This window comes from Chiloscyllium punctatum, chromosome 42 (genome assembly GCF_047496795.1).
Source record: "Chiloscyllium punctatum isolate Juve2018m chromosome 42, sChiPun1.3, whole genome shotgun sequence".
Classification (NCBI taxonomy): Eukaryota; Metazoa; Chordata; class Chondrichthyes; order Orectolobiformes; family Hemiscylliidae; genus Chiloscyllium; species Chiloscyllium punctatum.
In genome coordinates this window covers 44,129,305-44,152,089 of record NC_092780.1, presented here as the reverse complement: position 1 = coordinate 44,152,089, position 22,785 = coordinate 44,129,305, and the positions used below count along the sequence as shown (strand labels likewise).

General features: G+C 41.4%; 1 protein-coding gene across 5 annotated transcripts in view; it reads left to right on the top strand.

The window, feature by feature from the left end:
* LOC140465922 (corticotropin-releasing factor receptor 1-like) overlaps positions 1-22,785 on the top strand; it is a 345,472-nt gene that overhangs the window by 280,191 nt on the left and 42,496 nt on the right. For 3 of the 5 annotated variants that reach the window (XM_072561876.1, XM_072561875.1, XM_072561877.1), the window contains 2 exons: positions 7,319-7,404; positions 17,616-17,751. In XM_072561876.1, coding sequence (XP_072417977.1) covers positions 7,319-7,404; positions 17,616-17,751 — 222 coding nt within the window. The remainder of the gene's footprint in view (positions 1-7,318; positions 7,405-17,615; positions 17,752-22,785) is intronic. The other 2 variants (XM_072561879.1, XM_072561878.1) reach the window with 1 other exon arrangement.

Here is a 22,785-nt window from a genome sequence, read left to right as displayed (position 1 = left end):
CTGGTTGAGGTTTGAGCTGTTGATGCTTGTTTTGATGCCTAACTTTAAGCTTTACCAAGGAATTCTAAGAACTCAATATTTTTGACTGAGAATGCTCTTTAGTGTTTCTGTAGCTTGTTGAAAGTTTGGAGGCAAGCAGCCTCCAGCAGACATCTCTGCATGCTGAATAGTGACATCATCCATCAGAGTCACATTTTTTTCTCTGAATGGTCTTCTTTATGAACTTCTGAGGATTGAAGTAAACTGGCTTCTGCCTTTCCATTTTGCTTTAAACTTCAATAATTAATCATTTGTTTTGGAAGTCTCAGACCTGCATGATTTACGATCTCTTTCAAACTCCATAATCCTAAATAGCCCTGATTCTATAGTCGCTTTACTGGCTGTAGAAATTTGTGAAGCTTCATGTATTTTCATTAGTAATTGAACTAATATAAGATTTTGCTATTGCTTCTCAAAAGTGGTCCAGACTTATGCTCTGGGATGAATGTCTTCATCTAACTATGGCTGTAGTTGCTGTTGTTTCTTCTCCTGTGCAGGCCACCAAATTCTTTTCCTCTGTTATCAGCCTCTGTCTTAAGAGAAATTGAAAATAAGCCCCACTCTTTTGCAATGGTAAGTCTGAAGTGAATGTGGTGGAGGAGATCATTGACAAGTTTAGTGCAATCAGTAGACATTGAACATAGAACATTACAGTGCAGCACAGGCCCTACGGCCCTTGAAGCTGCGCTGAAGTATGAAATCAATCTGAAGCCCATCTATCCTATACTATTCCTTTATCATTCATATGTTTATAGAATGACCTGAAAGTTGGTGAGTCTAATACTGTTGCAGGCAGTGTGTTGCACACCCCTACTACTCTCTTGAGTAAAGAAACTATCTCTGACATCTGTCCTATATCGATCACCCTTCAATTCAAAGCTATGTACTAGCCCTCACCATCTGGGGAAAAAGGCTCTCATTATCCACCTATCTAACCCTCTGATTATCTTGTATGTCTCAGTTAAGTCACCTCTCGACCTTCTTCTCTCTAACAAAAACAGCCTCATGTCTTTCCTCATAAGATCTTGCCTCCATCACACAGGCAACATCATAGTAAATCTTCTCTAACAATTTCCAAAGCTTCCACATCCTTCCTATAATGTGGTGACCAAAACTGTACGCAATACTCCAAGTGTAGCCACACCAGAGTTTTGTACAGCTGCAGCATGACCTTGCTGCTCCGAAACTCAGTCCCTCTACCAATAAAAGCTGTATGTCTTCTTAGCAACCTCATCAACCTGGGTGGCAACTTTAAGGAATCTACATGCATGGACACCGAGATCTCTCTGCTCTTCCACACTACCAAGAACCTTACCATTAGCCGAGTACTCTTTATTCCTTCCAAAGTGAATCGCCTCACATTTTTCCACATTAAGCTCCATTCGCCACCTCTCAGCTCAGCTCTGCCACTTTTCTATGTCCTTCTGCAACCTGCAAGAGCCTTTGGTACTATCCATAACTCCATTGACCTTAGTGTCATCCACAAATGTATTAACCCATCCTTCTACACCCTCATCTAGGTCATTTATAAAAATGACAAACAGCAGTGGCCCCAAAACAGATTCTTGCGTATACCACTAGTAACTGAACTCCAGGATAAACATTTCCTATTTACCACCAACCTCTGTCTTCTTTCAGCTAGCTAATTTCTGATCTAAACCACTAAATCACCCTCAATTCTATACCTCCGTATTTTGTGCAAAAGCCTACCATGGGGAATCTTATCAAACACCTTACTGAAACCCAGAAAGACCTTAAGCCGCTTTACCCACATCCACTTGTTTGGTCACCTTCTCAAATAACTCAATAAGGTTAATGAGGCACAACCTACCCTTCACAAAACCATATTGACTATCCCTAATCAACATATGATTATAAATCCCATCACTTATAAGCCTTTCCAACACTTTACACACAATAGAACTAAGGCTCACTATAATTAACGGGGTTGTCTCTACTCCCCTTCTTGAACAAGGGAACAACATTTGCTATCCTCCAGTCTTCTGGCACTATTCCTTAGACAATGATGAATTAAATGTCAAATCCAAAAGCTTGGCAATATCCTCCCTGGCTTTCCAGAGAATCCTAGGATAAATCCCATCCGGTGCAGGGGACTTATCTATTTTCACACTCTCCAGAATTGCAAACCTCAATTGCTAACTTGTGAACCTCAATCTGATGAAGGGCTTTTGCCCGAAACGTCGATTTTACTGCTCCTCGGATGAAGTCTGAACTGCTGTGCTCTTCCAGCACCACTAATCCAGAATCTGGTTTCCAGCATCTGCAGTCATTGTTTTTACCTCAATCCCATCTAGTTGAGCAGCATGTATCTCAGTATTATCCTTGATAGCATTGTCTTTTTCCAGTGTGAAGACTGAGGAAAAATATTTATTTAGTGTTTCCCCTATCTCCTCAGACTCCATGCACAACTTTCCACAGCTTTAATGTTGCAATATCTTCTTCGAGAAAAGACTGATCCTGCTCAAAATGAGGCAACTGAGTTTTCATGAAAAGTGCCATCTAAAATAATAGGATGGCCTGCAGTTTCATTTCTAGCAAATGATGGTTTCCATTTTTACAACAATATGCTAAATGACTATGCCCTTCAGTGGCTGGTTTTTGCCTTTGTCGCCATTTTTATTTCTTACCATTTCTGCCTCTTTCTTTGACAGAAACAAAAGGTAATCTCCACTTCATCCTGAAATACTAAGGCTGTAGTGTCATGTAGTGGAGGATGATCTCTGATGCACTGCATCAAGGTTAGTCCATTTGTTGTCTGTCAACTGAAGACTGCTAAAGTTATGCAAGCAGTTCTGCCTAATAAAGAGTTATATTATTTATGAATCACATGCAACATTTCTGTGACCTCTCTTCCATTGTGATAGAATCCCTACACTGTGGAAACAGGCCATTTGCCCGAACCCTCCAAAGAAAACCCACCCAGCCACATTCCACTACATTTACCCCTGACTAATGCACTTAACCTAAACATTCCTGAGCACTATGGGCAATTTAGCATGACCAATTTACATAGAATATAGAACATAGAACAATACAGCACAGAACAGGCCCTTCGGTCCACGATGTTGTGCCAAACATTTGTCCTAGCTTAAGCACCTATCCATGTACCTATCCAGTTGCTGCTTAAATGATTCTGACTCTGCCACTCCCACAGGCAGCGCATTCCATGCCCCCACCACTCTCTGGGTAAAGAACCTACCCCTGACATCCCCCCATACCTTTTATGTCCCCTTGTAACACTCTGTTGTACCCGGGTAAATAGTCTCTGACTGTCTACTCTATCTACTCCCCTGATCATCTTATAAACCTCTATCAAGTCACCCCTCATCCTTCACCGTTCCAATGAGAAAAGGCCTAGCACTCTCAACCTGTCCTCGTACGACCTATTCTCCATTCCGGGCAACATCCTGGTAAATCTCCTCTGCACCCTCTCCAAAGCTTTCCTAAAGTGAGGTGACCAGAACTGTACACAGTACTCCAAATGTGGCCTTACCAAGGTCCTGTACAGCTGCAACATCACCTCACAACTCTTGAATTCAATCCCTCTGCTAATGAACGCTAATACACCATAGGCCTTCTTACAAGCTCTATCCACCTGAGTGGCAACTTTCAAAGAGCTATGAACATAGACCCCAAGCACCCTCTGTTCCTCCACCTGACTAAGAACCCGACCGTTAACCCTGTATTCCACTTCTGTAGTTTGGTATCCAGAAGTCTATTACTCAACAGCGTGTTAGGTCTTTCCCTAACACCTGTGCCTAATTGTCGGGTTGACTTTTTTCTGCCATTTCAATGTACCGTCACTGGGTTTCACTTCAGGCTTTTTGACAGCTTGCTCTGGTTCAATGGGTCTAGTAACCATTGCCACCATACAGTAGTGCAAGATCTGAATTATCATGAATAAACAGCAAATGATTATATTGAACCTAACTGTACACAGAGAATTATTAGAGAACATGCTACCCAGAACCCTCTGGATCCAGGTCCCAGTTCCATGTGATCTAATTCACAATGTTTAGCTCTTTTTGCACATGCTCAACAGCTACACTTACAGTCGAAGTAAAATTCTCTTTACTCTACACCATCCTCCTTCAATGCTTTTCCACTGCTGTTCAGCTGATTAGTACTGCATTTACTGGTTACATGCTTATCTATCTGGTTGTAGCCAGAGGATCACCTACAATGCTTCTCTTCCCACTCACAAACGTTTTCAGCTAGAGCTTCTAGATGTTCTATCTTAAGATCCTCCATGCTGCTTGTTCTCGACGTCCTCTCCCTCAATTGCATCAGCTAAAACCATAATGACAATTTCCAAATATTATTGAGGACAGCCAGGTCTACCACACCTCTATCTTTCTCAACCCTTTCTTGCCCTTAAATCATCAGACTGCTTCTCCGATATCCAGTACAGTCGGTTCTGATATAATGCGATTGTTTTGTTCTTGTGCGATCTTGCATTATGAGAAAATCGTGTAATAGCCACACCATTTAAACTAACGGGGCCTGAATCACATTATAGCCAGTAAAGTTTGCATTCTGCAAATAATGGTCTAAATTCCTCAATTATGTTAAGCTAATTCACATGAAAGAAACATGTGTTATACAGAACTAACTATACTGGATGAGCGGAAATTTGCTCCAGATAAATATTGGAACAACTGAAACCATTTAATTGAGTCTCTACCTCAAATCTGCTCTTTAGTGTCATACACTGTCTTTCTCGCTGATCAACAGTTGCCAGTAAATCAAAGTATTCACCATCAAGAGAGTGCACTTGATCCCAAGCTGAGCTTTTTGCCTAGTTATTTATAGCCTTCACTAAGACTGCCTATTTTCACCTCCATGACTAATCAATCTTGTTTGAGTCTCACCTCATCTACAGCAGAAACCTTAATTTGAGCTTTTGTACCTGTGGATTTGACTGTACTATGTTGTCTCTAGATTAAACTATGCCTAAGTTTTAAAATTGTTATCCATTTTAAAATTCCTCGTGACTTTGCTTCCTCCATCTCTGTAATTGCCTCAAGCACCACAATCCTTCCAAGAAAACAGCCTTCTTACAAATTTTGCTTCTGAACAATTCTCATTTTGAGTTACTACATCATTGGTGGCTGGTTTTTTATCGCTGCTTGAGACAGTAAAATCTATAATTTCTTCACTGAGTCTCTCCACCTGCCAGATCTCCTTCAAGATTTGCCATTTAAAAACTGTCACTTTAGCCACATTTTTGGTTTTCAGTCTTAATATTTCTTGATGTCATTCAGCGTCAAATCTTGTTTTATAAATTCTCCATTGAAGTATCTTGAGGCTGCCTACTGTATTACATGTGCCATATAAACAGAAATTGTTGTTGAAAATGAATCATGGTGGTGATTTCATAAATATTCAGCCCTCACTCCCTTGCTCAAGGCTATTTAATATGTTTGTGACATAACTCACATTCCTTGATGTGAAAGATTTATTTAATAATTCGATACTTTGTGTAGGTTTCAGAATGTGCATTATTTAAGTTATACACAGTGTCATAGACTAAACCCAGTGACAGAAACTCAATAGATTTTACTCCTGCACTATTTGTGAATTATAGATTTCTCAGTGTGCTAGTGCCTGGAATTTGAATTTGTGATCTGAGTCCAGGATAGTTTAATCACTCCTGCTACAGTCTCATTCACTCAGGTGATTGGCTCAAGAAGGGAGGGACCTGATATGATTAGAATCCACAGAACTTGTCATTATTGCTGGTGGCTTCTCATTGTCCAAAAATGTCTTCATCATTTGTAATCTAATTGAATGAAGAAAACTTTGCTGACAACACATTTTCTCCAGCTGAAACCATCCTATTAAAAAGCACAAATATTGTCAATAGCTAGTCATTTGAGGTAATCTTGTTATGCATTCCATTTCTGAAAATTTAACCTCATGCAGAGACTCACAACATAAGATAATCTCATAATCTGGTGGGCTCACATAAATCTTCTAGATTGAGCATTATTTGAATGTTGAACTGAAGTTATTATCTTTCACCAAGCACCATATTTTGAAGAAAATGTTTCCCAAAAGTAGAATTAATTTTATTGTTTCTAAATAAATGCTCAGCGAAGATAAAGTTTCATTTATATATATATTTCAAACTTCTAAACAAATAGCACTTTGCTAAGAAAAAGACACTGAATACAACAGCAGCAATATTGCAATTTCAGTGATCAGCGTGCTCAGCTGGAACCATACAGTATGGAGAACTTTCAGACAGAGGCCACATGATCCACTTTGTGAGTGGGATGAGGATATCACATTTTATATCTGACCTGTCTGAATAGCAACAGCCCATTTCCCATTCTCTCCTTCTTTGCAACTATACTCCTGAGAGCTGAGAACCCACAGAAGCCATTTTCATTCCTCGTGGAGGATTCCTGGAGAGGGTTTATTGGAATCTACCCTTGAAGTAGAGGGAATTCAGCTATCTACAGCAGTTCTAGAAAAAGACAGCAGTGTGACTAGCTGGGGTGCAAAATATCTTCAGAACCAGAACACATCAGAATTGACACAATCCATGACTTATCCTTTTTTAATGAGTTTAACAATTAATTGGCCAAAGTACTTTAAAGAGAAACTCTGCTGTTTTTTTTTGGTGTGCCATTAGACATATGTATGCTTGCGTTCATTCTATTTTAAAAGGGTAGATACATAAACTTGCATAATCTAAACTGTTTTTCAATAATCTTTGCATCTTTGTTTAAGTAAATTTGTTAGTGATGATAAATTAATTATTTGTTGATGACTAATGGATTGTTATTTATACTGAACCTAATGCAATCTATATAATTGGCTATATCACTACCTGGATGCATTTAAAAGTTGCTGTGGCCAGTGGAGGAGTGGAAGTAGAAAAGACCCCCCCCCCACCTCAGTGATAAAGGATGATGTTCACAGATTCTGTCTATCTTGTCAGATGTTTGATATTTCTCAGAGCATGTTCCCACAGAAGGGTTTCTGCATTTGGCAGGAGTTGTCATTGAGAATCTGACTGGGTGTTACATCTTAGGGTTGAAGAGTTGACTGTAATTTTCTCTCAAATCTTCCAATTAACAACAGAAGAGCAGTATTTTCTATAAAATGTATTTTGTGGAGTTAGAAGGCACAGTGCCTATTGATAGGCTCCCCTGATTGTGTGACATGAATGCATTTTGTGACTTCCTTCAAAAAGTATCCTTTTCTATTGTTTCTTCTTAAGGGGTCTTTAATTCTTTTTCATTCTCAGATTAACTTCATCTTTCTTTTTAACATTGTGAGGATCTTGATGACAAAACTACGTGCATCCACTACCTCCGAAACCATGCAGTACAGGTAAATGGCAAAAAAAGCAATGGTGTCATGGAAAACCAGAGAATGGAATTCTGGGCAATGTTCCTGTTAACTCCGAAAGTTGCTGCTCAACTGTACAAAAGTCAGTCTAACTAATATGTATTTATAAGGGGCTATACAGTTAAATAAATCACTCATGGCATCAAAAACAAATGGAAGGTTTATTGTGTTCAGGGAAATATAAAATAGGAAAAAATATTCCATCGGCTCAACAATAGTGAGCACAGTAGTGTCAGACATTTTTGTGTCCACATTTGTCAGTCCATGAACATAGAACATAGAACATAGAACAATACAGCACAGAACAGGCCCTTCGGCCCACGATGTTGTGCCGAACTTCTATCCTAGATTAAGCACCCATCCATGTACCTATCCAAATGCCGCTTAAAGGTCGCCAATGAATCTGACTCTACCACTCCCTCGGGCAGCGCATTCCATGCCCCCACCACTCTCTGGGTAAAGACCCACCCCTGACATCTCCCCTATACCTTCCACCCTTCACCTTAAATTTATGTCCCCTTGTAACACTCTGTTGTACCCGGGGAAAAAGTTTCTGACTGTCTACTCTATCTATTCCTCTGATCATCTTATAAACCTCGATCAAGTCACCCCTCATCCTTCGCCGTTCCAACGAGAAAAGGCCGAGAACTCTCAACCTATCCTCGTACGACCTACTCTCCATTCCAGGCAACATCCTGGTAAATCTTCTCTGCACCCTCTCCAAAGCTTCCACATCTTTCCTAAAGTGAGGCGACCAGAACTGCACACAGTACTCCAAATGTGGCCTAACCAAAGTCCTGTACAGCTGCAACATCACCTCACGACTCTTGAATTCAATCCCTCTGCTAATGAACGATAATACTCCATAGGCCTTCTTACAAACTCTATCCACCTGAGTGGCAACCTTCAAAGATCTATGTACATAGACCCCAAGATCCCTCTGTTCCTCCACCTGACCAAGAACCCTACCATTAACCCTGTATTCCGCATTCTTATTTGTTCTTCCAAAATGGACAACCTCACACTTGGCAGGGTTGAACTCCATCTGCCACTCCTCAGCCCAGCTCTGCATCATATCTAAGTCCCTCTGCAGCCGACAACAGCCCTCCTCACTGTCCACAACTCCACCTATCTTTGTATCATCTGCAAATTTACTGACCCACCCTTCGACTCCCTCCTCTAAGTCATTAAGTCATTAATAAGTCATATGTGTGTGAGTCTGCATCATTGTCAGTAATCATGTCATGGTGACAGTATCATTGTGAACCTGAGAGTGGAATTTAATGTCTCCTCTCATGGTTAGTTTAGTAGTAGGGGGCATTTAGTTAGGTGAATGAATTCTTGAGCAAAATGGATAAAGGAGAACCCGTAGATGTAGCTCACTTAGATTTCCAAAAAGACATTTAAGAAAGTGCCACATCAAAGGTTACTTCACAAAATAAACATTCATGTCTACAGAGGTATATACTATATGGTAGATGGATTGCTAATCCATCACAGCTGCTGAACCTGACTTTAAGTTTTCAACTCTTTTATTTCAGAAATGGAATCCTTCAGCAAAGCAGGCCTCCAACGATAATAGTGATTGATCTAATTTTTATATGCAACTTTCATCCTTTAAATATTTGTGTCTGGATTTTGGCAAATAACTTTATTACTTTTCACTTATGTAAGTTGAACTGAAATTTAAGGTTCAGAGAGAAAGAGAAGGAAGACAAGCCTGAGAAAGAGAAAAGGAATTAGTGTTTCAGGGCAAGAAAGGAACTCAAGTTTCAAGTTCAGACAGAAAAGGAGGAATAAGCAAGACTAGCTCAAGAAATGGAGCTAAAAATATAAGTTTAGGAAGAGAAGAAAGGGAAGGAGCTGGGTTCTAGACTACCAAGAGTTGTGGATGTTGATTAAGGACTTTCCGTGCCGATGCAGGACAAATTCCAGAGTTATATTCAAAGACCTAACTGGAAGACGTATTGAAGAAGCATTAATAAAAATTCAACAAATGAATGAGCTTGTTGGTGGGTGCAATTTCAAGTTTGCCCATCCAGGTGTGACCTCTTGCTTGGAACTAACCTTGCAAATTAGAAAATGTTATCCTACTTCCCACAAGCTCAAGTACAATTCCAGGGAGATTGAACACTTTCAGCCAGAAGTGGGAGCTCAAGATGTATGTTTACAGCAAAACGCCCACCCTTTTGGAAAAATATGAATCCTATTCCTGTCTACCTGCCCATGCCATCCGTTTTATGACCAAACGTTGCAGTCAGTTAAGCTTTAGGCATGTTGAAACCAGAGCCTTTCGTATTACAGTGGTGAGTTGGGTTCTGGGTGGGAATGAGATTGACTAGCTAACCAACTTATAGAACACTTCCAATGATGTATGCTATATTCAGCCCAAGGAAGGCTGCTCTACTGATCTAAGTCACCAACAACCACAGCCAACAGTGTATTCAAAGTGAAACAGAGAACCTGCACACACTCTCAGGACCTGTTTGGCTCAGTCCATGTCTGGAAACAGCCTCCAACTATTCAACTGTGGAAGTTGTTGCACCTGCTGAATCTGATTTTCTTTTCAATCCCTTAATTTCAAGAAAAATAATCTTCAAATAAGTCCGACCTGCAGCAATAGACTCAATTGACTAAACTCATTTGCATTTTTATATGTAACATTTTGTCCTTACTTTAAATCTTTGTGTCTTTTCTTTTAGCATACAAGTTTATCACTTTATGTATCTAACTCCCATCGATTGGATAATAAATTTACCTCTTACTGTTTTTTATTCATTCAAGGGCTGAGGGCATCGCTGGCTAGGCTAGCATTTATTGCCCGACCCAAGGTACAGTTAAGAGTCAACCACATTACCATGGGTCTGGAGTCACATGTAGTCCAGACCAGGTAAGGATGGCAGTTTCATTTCCTGAAGGGCATTAGTGAACCAGATGGATTTTTTCAACATTGACAATGGATTTATGGTCATAATTCGCCTCTTAACTCCAGATTTTTATTGAATTCAAATTCCACCACCTGCCATGGTAGGATTCAAACCTGGCTCCCCTGGATATTACCAAGGTCTCTGAATTAACAACCGTGCAATAATAACACTAGGCCATCACCCAATACTTTTTTTATAAACTTATTTCGCCTTTCTTTTAAATCCACCTGTTCTGACATGTTATTATACACCTCTGGAGCAGGTGGAACTTGAACCCAGACCCCCCGAGTCCAGGGATAAGGATACTACCACTGTGCCACAAGAAGGTGACATAAAAGCTGTGCTGTTAGCAATTTTGTATAAGCTAAACAGTTACTTTTGTCGAAGAAAAGGCTGTGCTGCTAATTATTTTTAAAATTGAAACACATTGAACATTGGCAATGATAACAGAGGGTGGGAGTGAGAAAGGAGCAGGGAGTATTCTAGGAGATGTCAGCTCCCTCACCATGACTGAGAAGGGGATCACACAGGATGCTGTGTCAAAGAACAGTGAACCCTCAAACATTATGTTACTATAGTGTTTTCCCAACTCCCTCCCTTCCTTGAATCAAAAAAGAGAGAGAGAAGCTGTTAGCAAATTTGTTAGCAAACTTCGAAACAGTAGAGCCTCAGCAGTGGACATCATCTTGAGCAGTAAAGATGGCTGGGGTGCTGGGAAAGCTTGTGATGCATATGGAGTGCAAAACATGGGAAATTTTGGATCCACAGTCATGTCTGCGTAAATGTGGTGACAGTCCTTGTGACTGATTCGGAGAAGTGACTGTCTCCATTGCACACCATACAAGAAGGAGAGAGGTTTCTAGAACAGTCGTACCAGGTAATAGTCATTCTACGTGGTGATCAGCTCGCAAGGAGGAGCGCAGAGATAGCAGGTGAGGCCATTTGACAAAAGGAAAGAAGACAGCAGGTCCAGGAAATGTACAATTCTTTGGAACTAACAGGTGGTAAATTTTAAATGCCTATTTAGTGAGAAACATGACTGACTTCGGGGGTGGATGACTTGAGGGAAAACCCTGATGCTTGAGACTACTTGGGAAAAGAGACAGAACATAGAACATTACAGTGCAGTACATGCCCTTCGGCCCTCAATGTTGGGCTGACCTGTCATACCAACCTGAAGCCCATCTAACCTACACTATGCTTGTCCAATTCCGACTTAAATGTACTTAAAGTTGCCGAATCTACTACCGTTGCAGGCAAAGCATTTCATACCCTTACTACTCTCTGAGTAAAGAAACTACCTCTGATATCTGTCCTATATCTACCACCCCTTATTTTAAAGCTAACATGGCTCAAGCCAGATTAGAACTAGATACTTAACATCTCAGGTAATAGGGCTATTTGTAGAAACAGGGTGGATAAAAAGGGAGGAGGAGGAGCAGTTTTAGTCAAAGGCAGTATCATTGTCCTTGAACAAGATGAAATGCTTGAATTCAAATCTATATGATCAGAGGTGAGAAACAGGAAGGGACCAGAGACCTTCTGTATTTATCATCGACTTCTAAATAGTGGGAAGGAAGTCCAAGGCAGCATTTGACAGCAGATTATAGAAATCTGCAGGTGATAGTGATTTCATTTACCCTAGTGTGAGAAACAAAACTCACATATTAAATTTCAGTCCGAGTCAAATTCTGAAGAAACAAATTTTATTGAGATGTACTGGCAAGAACGGGTGCCAAACGAGTAAGCACTTCGATCTGAGGGTTACATTCTGATTTATGCAGTTCAGCTGCATCTCTCGGTCCTCCCTTTTCACCCCATTGGTTACTTTTGCTGTAGCGCATAGCCTATCACAAGCTCTAGCTTCACTCCGCCTTTGTCAAACTTCTCTCCTCCTCTGTTTACTTCTCCCATTACTCAAAGCCTATCGCCCCTTACTCTTATTTATCTCATTCCTTATATGTGACTATCCTGGCATATTTTGCTGTCTTCATATGATCATCCTGCCAAGCTAAATTCCATCCGTTGGCCACATCCCTCCTGCGACTGGCACACGATTCTCCTGTTACTGATACATCCCGCTACACGGTTGCTCTGCCCTATTAGTCATAGATAATTCTACCTGTTTTCGCTTCTCCTATTCTCGTATGCTTGGTACATCCTGCTCCACGATTGCTCTGCCTTTTTAGTCATAGAAAATCCTACCTGTTTTCGCTTCTCACTGTTTAGTATTTGCATGCATGGTCTAATTTTATAATACAAGCTTTTGCAGAAGCAAAACCTGTTCCCTTATTCTGTACAATTTTTACCCTATACCTTACACTAGGATAGACTGAGGAGAAGGGAGAGTGTGTGGCACAGAAGGGAAGAAATTCCTGCAATATATGCAGTAGAATCTTCTGGAACTAATGCATTTCCAGGCAGGGAGTCGTACTGAATCTGGTCTTTGGAAAAGAAACAGGCCAGGTGGAGAACAGGAGAATGGGGATGCATTTGAGAATAGCAATCATAATATATTAAGGTTCGATATTAAGTTGGAAAAGGATATGAATCAGTCAATAATTAAGATCCCGGACTGGAAAAGGGAAAATTTTAGGGAGTGTAAAAGTCGAACTAGAGCAGGTTTATTGGAAACACTTTTTGACAGATAAAACAGTGGATGGAAAATGGGGCAATTTCAAAAGAGAAATGAATAGGATGCAAGCTAGGTACATAACCATGAGGAATAAATATGTGGTATCCAACACTGAAGTACCCTTAGTAACTTGGGATATTGGTCAGAAAATAGGGAAGGAAAAGAAGATGCATACTGGAATATTAACAGCAATAGAAATTGGGATAAGTATCTCAAATGCAGGAGAAAGATTAAGACTAAGAAGAAGCATGAGGAAAGAAAGGCAGGATGCTCTAAAACAAACAATAAAGTGTTCTTCAAACATATTATGAGTAAAAGATCAGCAAAGAATAGAGTAGGGCCCGTATGGAAGAAGCAGGGTAAACTGTTCATGAAAGCAAAGATCTGACAGAAGTATTAAATGAGTACTCTGCTTCTGTCTTTACCAAATTAGAAAATGGTGACAATAATAAGAAAATGGGGCAGCAGATAACCCAGGAATCTGCAAGCCTGTCAGCCTAATGTCAATAGTGGGCAATCAGATGGAGGCTATAGCTGAAAATGTGTTGCTGGAAAAGCGCAGCAGGTCAGGCAGCATCCAAGGAGCAGGAGAATCAACGTTTCGGGCATGAGCCTTTCTTGATTCCTGAAGAAAGACTCATGCCCGAAATGTCGATTCTCCTGCTCCTTGGATGCTGCCTGACCTGCTGCGCTTTTCCAGCAACACATTTACAGCTCTGATCTCCAGCATCTGCAGTCCTCACTTTCCCCTAGAAGATGGAGGCTATAGTACACGTTAAGGTAAATGTACACTTAGAGGAAAATTAAATAGTACTAGACAGTCAACGTGGCTTTGTCAAAGCAAGGTCATGACTGAAAAATTTGACTGAGTTCTTTGATGAGGTGACACAGAGTAGATGAAGGAACTGCTGTGGATGTTGTATATTTGGACTTCCAGAAAGCATTTGATATGGAGCCACATGACAGATTGGTTAGCAAATAAGAAATGTTTGGGATTAATGTGTCCTTGGCAGCACAGATTTGAAGTTGACTAAAAGATAAGAAAGAGATGGTAGATATCGATGGGAAATTCTCAGATTAGCGATGAATTGAAAGTGGTGTTCCCCAGGGAAGTGTGTGTTGACGGCAAAATCACTAAATTTGCAGATGATACAAAGCTAGGGAGAAGAGTGAATTGTGGGGATGATGCTGAGCAACTTCAGAGGACATTGTCAAGTTGGCCAAATGAGCAAACCCTGGCAGATTAATTTCACTTGAGAGTGTGATGCTGCAAAAGCACAGCAGGTCAGGCAGCATCCAAGGAGCAGGAGAATTGATGTTTTGGGCAAAAGCCCCTCATCCAGACTTTTTCAGGCTTTTGCCCGAAATGTCAATTCTCCTGCTCCTTGGATGCTGCCTGACCTGCTGCGCATTTCCAACACCATACTCTTGACTGTAATCTGCAGTCCTCACTTTTGCCTAGATTAATTTCACTATCAAATGTGTTTTGATAGAAGAGATATGGAGAGATCGTACAGGTTCAATGGTACAACTTTGAGGACAGCAAGGTACCTCAGGGTTCTCATGTATGATTCTCTAAAGGTTGCCAGGAAAGTTGAAATAGTTATTAAGAAGGCTTATGGGTTATAAATTGAGACAGAGAGCATAAAAACAAGGAAGTGATGCTACATCTATACAAATAATTTGACGCCATGTGGAATACTGTGGTCTATTCAAGGCAACTCATTTAAGGTAGGATGTCAAAGCCCTGGGAAGAGTCCAAAGGAATTTTACTGGAATTTGGTGAATGAAATATAATGTAAGAAAATAAGAACTTACCCATTCTGACAGTAAGAATAAAACAGCAGTGTATGATTTAAATGTTGAGAGATTGCAGAATTTATGGTGCAAAGGGATCTAAGGTTTTTGGTATGTTCATCATGAAGAGTTATTATACAGAAAGAGAGAGAGAGAGAGAGAGAGAGAAGCTTTTTACTTGCCATTTCTGCCATAAACAACTGATACAGGAAAAACAAGAACGGTGTTCCTCCAGGACTGAGGGTGCTACATGGACAGCACAAACGACACAATCGTACACGGCATAAAGTGCATAAGAAATTCAAAACACGCAAGTTACAGTGTAAGAGAAGAATGATGAATGATAGACATTTTGTAGCAGTAATACAAAGCCGTGCAAAGAATTTCCGATATGACAGAATCCAATCATGCTGTGTTAAGGAGCCTGATGGTTGGGTAAGAAACTGTTGCACAGTCTGGCCGTGAGAGACCAAATGTTCCAGTATCTTCTGTCAGAGGGCAGGAGGGGGAAGATTTTGAGTGAGGGGTGAGTGGGGTCTTCCACAATGCTCTTAGCCTTTTGGATGCAGTGTATGGTTTAAATATTTTTAATGGAAGGAAGAGAGACCCCGATGATCTTCTCAGCGTCCTCACTATCCTTTGTAAGGTCTTACGATCCGAGACAGTGCAATTCCCAAACCATGCAATGATGCAGCAGCTCGGGTTCACTCAATGAACCCCCTGTAGAATGTGGTGAAGATAAGGAATGTGAGGTGGGCTTTCCTCAGCTTGTGGAGAAAGTAGAGATGCTGCTGGGATTTCTTGACTGTGGAACTGGTGTTGAAAGACCAAGTGAGAATCTCTGCCAGGTGTACGCCAAGACATTTGTTGGTCTTCATGATCTCCATGGGGGGAGCTGTCGATGTCCAGCGGAGAGTGGTCACTCCATGTCCCCCTGAAGTCAACAACCGTCTCTTTTGTCTTGTCCACATTCAGAGACAGGTTGTTGGCTCTGCAATGAATAAAAGGGACTGCAAATAAACCTGCAAAACATCCTAGTTCCCAGGCTGCTCCAAGGAAATATAGGGTATATAATCGATAAGGAATGCATAGGAAAGTCATCATCATCAGCAGTCTGTTGCAATGAGGATGACTCTTTTCTACTCTCAGGGTGAATCTGTCGGTGGCTGTACTGACCAATAAAACTACCACAGGTTCTATTACACTTGGGGCAGGTGTTAATGGTCATTAGAAGGGGAGGGTGGGGTATTGGTGTGGCACACAAGGAATTACGTCAAAAAAATGAGCAACAATTTGGCAAATGGAATATAATGTGAGAAAATATGAACTTACCCACTCTGATAGGAAGAATAAAACAGCAGTGTATGATTTAAATGATGAGAGATTGGGGAATTCTATGGTACAAAGGGACCTAAGTTTCTTTTGGTACATTCATCAGAAAGAGCTATTATGCAGGCACAAGAAATGATTAGGAAAACAAAGGGATGGTTGGCATTTACTGTAAGTGCAATTAAATGTCGGTACATAATTGCATTAGAAGCAGTTCAGAAAATGTTCACTCAACTAATTCCTGGGATGAAGGAGTTAGCTTAGGAAGAAAGGTTAAAAGGAGGTTAAAAGAATAAGTGGTGATATTATAGAAATATATAAGATCTTGAGGAGACTTGACTGTGTGGCCTCTGAGATGTAAGGGGTATCACATTGCAGACAGAGATAAGGGAAAGTTTCTACTTCCTGATGGCCATATTTCTGAGTAATTCTCTTCCTCAGTGGAGCAGTGGAGGCTGGGCTGGTGAATGAGAGGGATTTTTGATCAATAGAGTCAAAGGTTATGAGAGGAAGTCAGGAGAGTAACATTGTGAGACCATAACCAAATCAGCCATGATCTTGTGGAATAAGTGGCAGAGTATAATTGAGAGACTGATTGACTGACTACTGCCCCTAATACAGCTGTTCTTGTCAAACAGGTGGGTAAGGACCGTGCTGTTTAGCCACTCCAAACCCAATTAAACCTGTGGTGGGATATCATATGGAAGGCTTTCCCAAGCCACCTTGAAATGAGGCCCCTGAGAATATAATTAACACCCACTTAAAGACACCATGCAAGGTGTTCGGCTGTGTGTCATAACACCAGCAGTTACTGCCCTCTCAGTAGCACAGCCAGTCTTTGACCAGAGGGTCTTAGCAGTTGGATCGCTGCCACCAGAGTTCTTGATCCTGTTGCTATAAAGTGACTAACTGGCGCATTATATGACCTCACTTAAAGTAGGTGACAAGAATGTCTTTCCCACTGATGGGCAACTTGCCAGTTCCTACGTTGAATCCAACCCTCAGTGTACGTCGGTCAGTGTCTGAGTTGTCAATCAGCAGTTGTGTGATATTTGCAGCCACATTGAGATATAAGGAGAGAAAACTGTGAGGCCTGTTAGTCTATGGTAATGTATGTACCTGAATTAATAGCCAGGTCAACTGAGGAATCTGAGATTTCCCAATTGGACAATCTGCATTGCAGGAAAACCAGAAATTATAAATAAAAGGAAATAAAGGAAATCATTGCAACTTCTCCAGTACTGATTGCATGCCTACAGCAGTCATCTGATCACAAATATTTTTATACTTATCATTTGTTCCTTGAATCATTTTGTGTGTTCCCTCCCCTTTCCTCTTGTCATCTTACTGTGACCATGTACGGATTGAGCAGTCATTAAATCTCTCATTCTGGTAGCATGGCTACAAAGGAAAGTTTTAATAAATGGAGATCCTAAGAAGTCTTTGTTCTAGCACACTAACAGAGGTCTCGTTATTCTTATTCTGATTGGTGTCTTCTCCCACAGGAAAGCAGTGAAGGCTACGTTGGTTCTGTTGCCATTGCTTGGGATCACCTACATGCTGTTCTTTGTCAATCCTGGCGAGGATGACATATCACAGATCGTCTTTATCTACTTCAATTCATTCCTTCAGTCCTTTCAGGTACATAAATAAGATCACTATTCATGTCTTGCTGTGCGTTGCTACATTTACACTCAGACAGTGCAGCAACTACCCTGTTGTTAATATTTGATTCCCAAAGAGATGTAGAAAAAAACTGAATGAAACTTTGTTTGATGGCAGGTTATTCAACATTAGATTGACAGGATCCACTGGAATCTTCAATGCCCAAGGAGCTGTCATAAAACACCCAGACATCCATTGCACATCGTGAGACAAATCCTGGTCAACTCAGCTCCCTTTGCCTAATGAATCCAGTCCCAAGTTTTCCACGTCAGTGGCATAACTCCGCACTAATCATGGTCAGGCTTCACTAGCTGTGACCTGTTTGCATAATGCATGAAGTGGACATCTTCAAAATAGACCAATTATGCACCATGCATACTATTTTACAAGAGGACTTTGACAAGTTGGAGGAGTGGGTGGATAGAATGCAGATGGGGTTCAATGCAGAGAAGTGGTAAGATGATGCATTTCAATTGGAAGAACATTGAAAAGGAACTATAATATAGGGTATACAACTTCAAAGAGAGTACAGTGTTCACTGAGGAGAGGGTCATGATGAATGTTGAGATTAGAGACAGACGTTTACTCTGGATCACATTGACATAAGTAGGGAAGATGTGTTGGGTCATTATGGTGGACTAGAGTTTACAATGGTGAACAAATCCCCAGGACTTGATGGGATCTATCCCAGGTTGCTGAGAGAGGCGAGAGAGGAAATAGCTTGCCCAGACAGATATCTTTGTAGCATCCTTACATGCAGGTGAGGTGCCAGATGACTGCTCATGTTGTCCCCCTGTACAAGAAGGGCAGTAGGGATATTCTGGGTAACTACAGACCACTGAGCCTGTCGTCAGTGGTGGGAAAGTTGCTGAAGAAGGTACTGAGGGATAAAATCTATTTATATTTGGAAATGAATGGGCTTACCAGTGATAGGCAACATGGTTTTGTGCGGGGGAGATCATGACTCACCAACTTAATAGAGTTCTTTGAGGAAGTGACCAAGTTGACAGATGAAGGAAGGGCTGTGAATGTCGTAAACATGGACTTTAGTAAGGCGTTTGATAAGGGTTTCCATGGTTAACTAATGGAGAAAATGAAGTCATATGGTGTGCAGGGTGTTCTAGCTAGGTGGATAAAAAAATTGGTTGAGCAACAGGAGACAGAGAGTAATAGTTGAAGGGAGTTTCTTGAAATGAAGAAAGGTGACCAGTGGTGTTCCACAGGGGTCAGTGTTGAGGCCACTGTTCTTTCTGATATGCATAAATGATCTGGAAGAGGGCACTGTTGGTATTTTTAGATTAGATTACTTACAGTGTGGAAACAGGCCCTTCGGCCCAACAAGTCCACACCGCCCCGCCGAAGCGTAACCCACCCATACCCCTACATCTGCATCTAGATCTACCCCTTACCTAACACTACGGGCAATTTAGCACAGCCAATTCACCTGACCTGCACATTTTTGGACTGTGGGAGGAAACCGGAGAACCCGGAGGAAACCCACGCAGACACGGGGAGAACGTGCAAACTCCACACAGTCAGTCGCCTGAGGCGGGAAATGAACCCGGGTCTCCGGCGCTGTGAGGCAGCAGTGCTAACCACTGTGCCACCGTGCCGCCCACTGCATGATCAGCAAGTTTGAAGATGACACGAAGATTAGTGGAGTAGCAGAAAGCATAGGGGACTGTCAAAGAATACAGGAGGATATAGATAGACTGGAGAATTGGGCAGAGAAGTGGCAGATGGATTTCAATCCAGGAAAATTTGAGGCGATGCATTTTGGGAAGTCTAATTCCAAAGCGAATTATACAGTAAACAGAAGACCCTTGAAAAAAGTTGATGAGCAGAGAGGTCTGGGAGTTCGGGTCCATTGTCCCCTGAGGGTTGTTGCACAGGTGGATAGAGTGGTCAAGAAGGCTAATGGTATGCTTGCCTTCATCAAACGGGGTATTGAGTATAACAGCTGGCAGGTCATGTTAAAATTGTATAAGACCGCATTTTGAATACTGTATAAGTTCTGGTCGCCATATTACCAAAAGGATGTGGATGCTTTGGAGAGAGTGCAGAGAAGGTTTATGAGGATGTTGCCTGGTATGGATGGTGTTAGCTATGACAAGAGGTTGAGTAAGTAAGGATTGTATTCATTAGGAAAAAAGGAGACTGGGGAGGGGGGAGTGGGGAACCTGTTTGAGGTCCACAAAATCATGAAGGGTATAGACAGGGTAGATAGAGATAAGCTTTTTCCCCAGGGTAAAGGATTCAATAATGAGAGGTCACGCTTTCAAGGTGAGAGGTGAAAATTTTATTAAATCAGACAATTATATACTGGATAGTTTGATATTAGTTGTCGGTAAGTCATCGGAGGTGATTCTGAAAGATAGGGTTTGTCTGCATTTGGAGAGGCAGGGAAGATTAGTGAGTTATGAGAGGATTTGTAGCTCAGGTTGAGGTTCAAGATTTAGGTTTGCTCACTGAGCTGGAAGGTGCGTTTTCAAACGTTTCATCACCATATTAGTTCATGTTCAGTGAACCTCCAAATGAAGCACTGGTGGTGTAGCCCACTTTCTATTTATATGTTTGCATTTCCTTGGGTTGGTGATGCCATTTCCTGTGGTGATATCATTTCCTATGGTGATGTCACTTCCTGTTTTTTTGTCTCATTGGGTGGTAAATGGGATCCAAGTCAATGTGTTTGTTGATAGAGTTCCAGTTGGAATGCCATGTTTTTAGGAATTTAGCTGGCAGGTCATGTTAAGATTGTATAAGATCGCATTTTGAATACTGTGTAAGTTCTGGTCGCCACATTACCAAAAGGATGTGGATGCTTTGGAGAGAGTGCAGAGAAGGTTTATGAGGATGTTGCCTGGTATGGATGGTGTTAGCTATGATGAGAGGTTGAGTAAGTAAGGATTGTATTCATTAGGCAAAAAGGAGACTGGGGGTGGATCTGATTGAGGTCTACAAAATCGTGAAGGTATAGACAGGGTAGATAGAGATAAGTTTTTTTCCCAGGGTGAAGGATTCAATAACAAGAGGTCATGCTTTCAAGGTGAGAGGTGAAAATTTTAAGGGGGATACACAGGGCAAGTACTTCACACAGAGGGTGGTAGGTGCCCGGAACGTGTTGCCAGCAGCAGTAGTAGAGGCAGGCACGGTTGATTCATTTAAGATGCGTCTGTACAGATACATGAGTAGATAGGGAGCAAGGGATACAGTTGCTTAGGAATTGGGCAACAGGTTTATGCAATGGATTTGGAATGGCTCAGGCTGGGAGGCATGACAGGCCTGTTCCTGGGCTTTAAATTTCTTTGTTCTTTGTTCTTTGTACAGGAGCAGAGGGACCTGGGTGTTTATATACACAGGCATTGAAGGCAGTAGGAAAGGTGGACAGAGTAGTTAATAAAGCATTAAGTATCCTTGCCTTTATTAATAAGGGCATAGAGTACAACAGCAAGTAGGCACTGAGTTCTTCAATTTCAAATACCCTCCTTTCCCATCCACCGACTCCCTTTCCACCCCCTCCTAATCCCTTCCATTCCACCGACTGATCCTTGCTTCCAGCTACTAGCTGCCAACTAGACTGTATCCCTATCACTACCTCACCACTCCACCCCTCTCCCCTCCCAAAACACCCTCCCTAAACCCCTCTCTCGCTCTCTTTATCTGCAACTCCTCTTACCCCCACCCCCAGTCCTGAAGAAGGGTTATACCTGAAGCGTTGACTTCACAATATATTATTCTGTGCTCTCATGAATCTTGTTCTGTCACCTTAACACCATCCTGAGGTCAGTTAGAAGCTGTTTATTCTTTGGAGACTCTAAACTGCCTCCAATTTCTTCATCTCTCTTTTCTTCATGAAAGAATGAAAGGTGCAAAGATCCAAGGAGTGCATTCCACAGCCTGGGACATGCATGAGTTAGGGCTGAAAATACCTAATTTCCTGGGGTTCACTCCACCATTATTCAATTGAATCATGGTTAGTCTCCAGCATAGCTGCTCTTTCCACTGTTTCATATTTCTTGGTTCTCTTAGTACCCTGCAATCTGTTGAGCTCTGGGTATCCTTGATGATTGGGTGTCCATGGGTGTATGGGTTCAGGCATTTGCAGCTCTTTGGGTGACAGGCTTCTGATTTGAAGTGAAGATTAGAGTGGTGCTAGAAAACCACAACAGGTCAGGCAGCATCCAAGGAGCAGGAAAATCTGAAATGTCGATTTTCCTGCTCCTCAGATACTGTTTGACCTGTTGTGCTTTTCCAGCACCACTCTAGTCTTGACTCTAATCTCCAGCATCTGCAGTACCCACTTCTGCCTAGGCTTCTGATTTCGTCTAGCTGCTACTTTATTCTGATACTGGAACCCAAAAAACTTGACACACAATTGCTAATGATTAGTGTTAGACACTTGGGAACAAGTGGCATGTATGTTTTTTTCTCTTCAGCATGTGCTTTAGTAGCATTTGTTTCCCATTTCTAATTGGTAAAGACTATGGCCTGGTAGTGCCATCATTCAACTATCAACCCAGAAACTTAGCAAATGATCTGGGAATGGTTTTGAATCCCACGACAGACAATTTCCATTCAATAAATAATATAAGGAATTAAAAATCTACCAGTTACCATGAAACCATTGTTGATTGTCAGGAAAAACCCACATGATTCAATAAAATGAAATCTCTATTCTCTCAATGTGGTCTAGCCTATATGTGACTCCAGTGCCACAGCAATGTGGTTGACTCTCAACAGGCCTCTGAAATGGCCTAGCAAGCCACTCAGTTGTAATAGTTGCTATGAAGGCTCAATAAAGAAATAAAACCAGATGGACCAACGAGTATTGTCCGAGACACTAGAAATGACAACAACAAAAACAGGATTGTCGACCCTTCAAACTTCTCCTGAATACCAACTTGAGACTCGTGCCAAAATTGAGAGAGCTGTCTCACAGATAGAACATAGAACATACAGCACATTACAGGCCTTCGGCCCTCGATGTTGCAGCAGTCTTTTATCCTATTC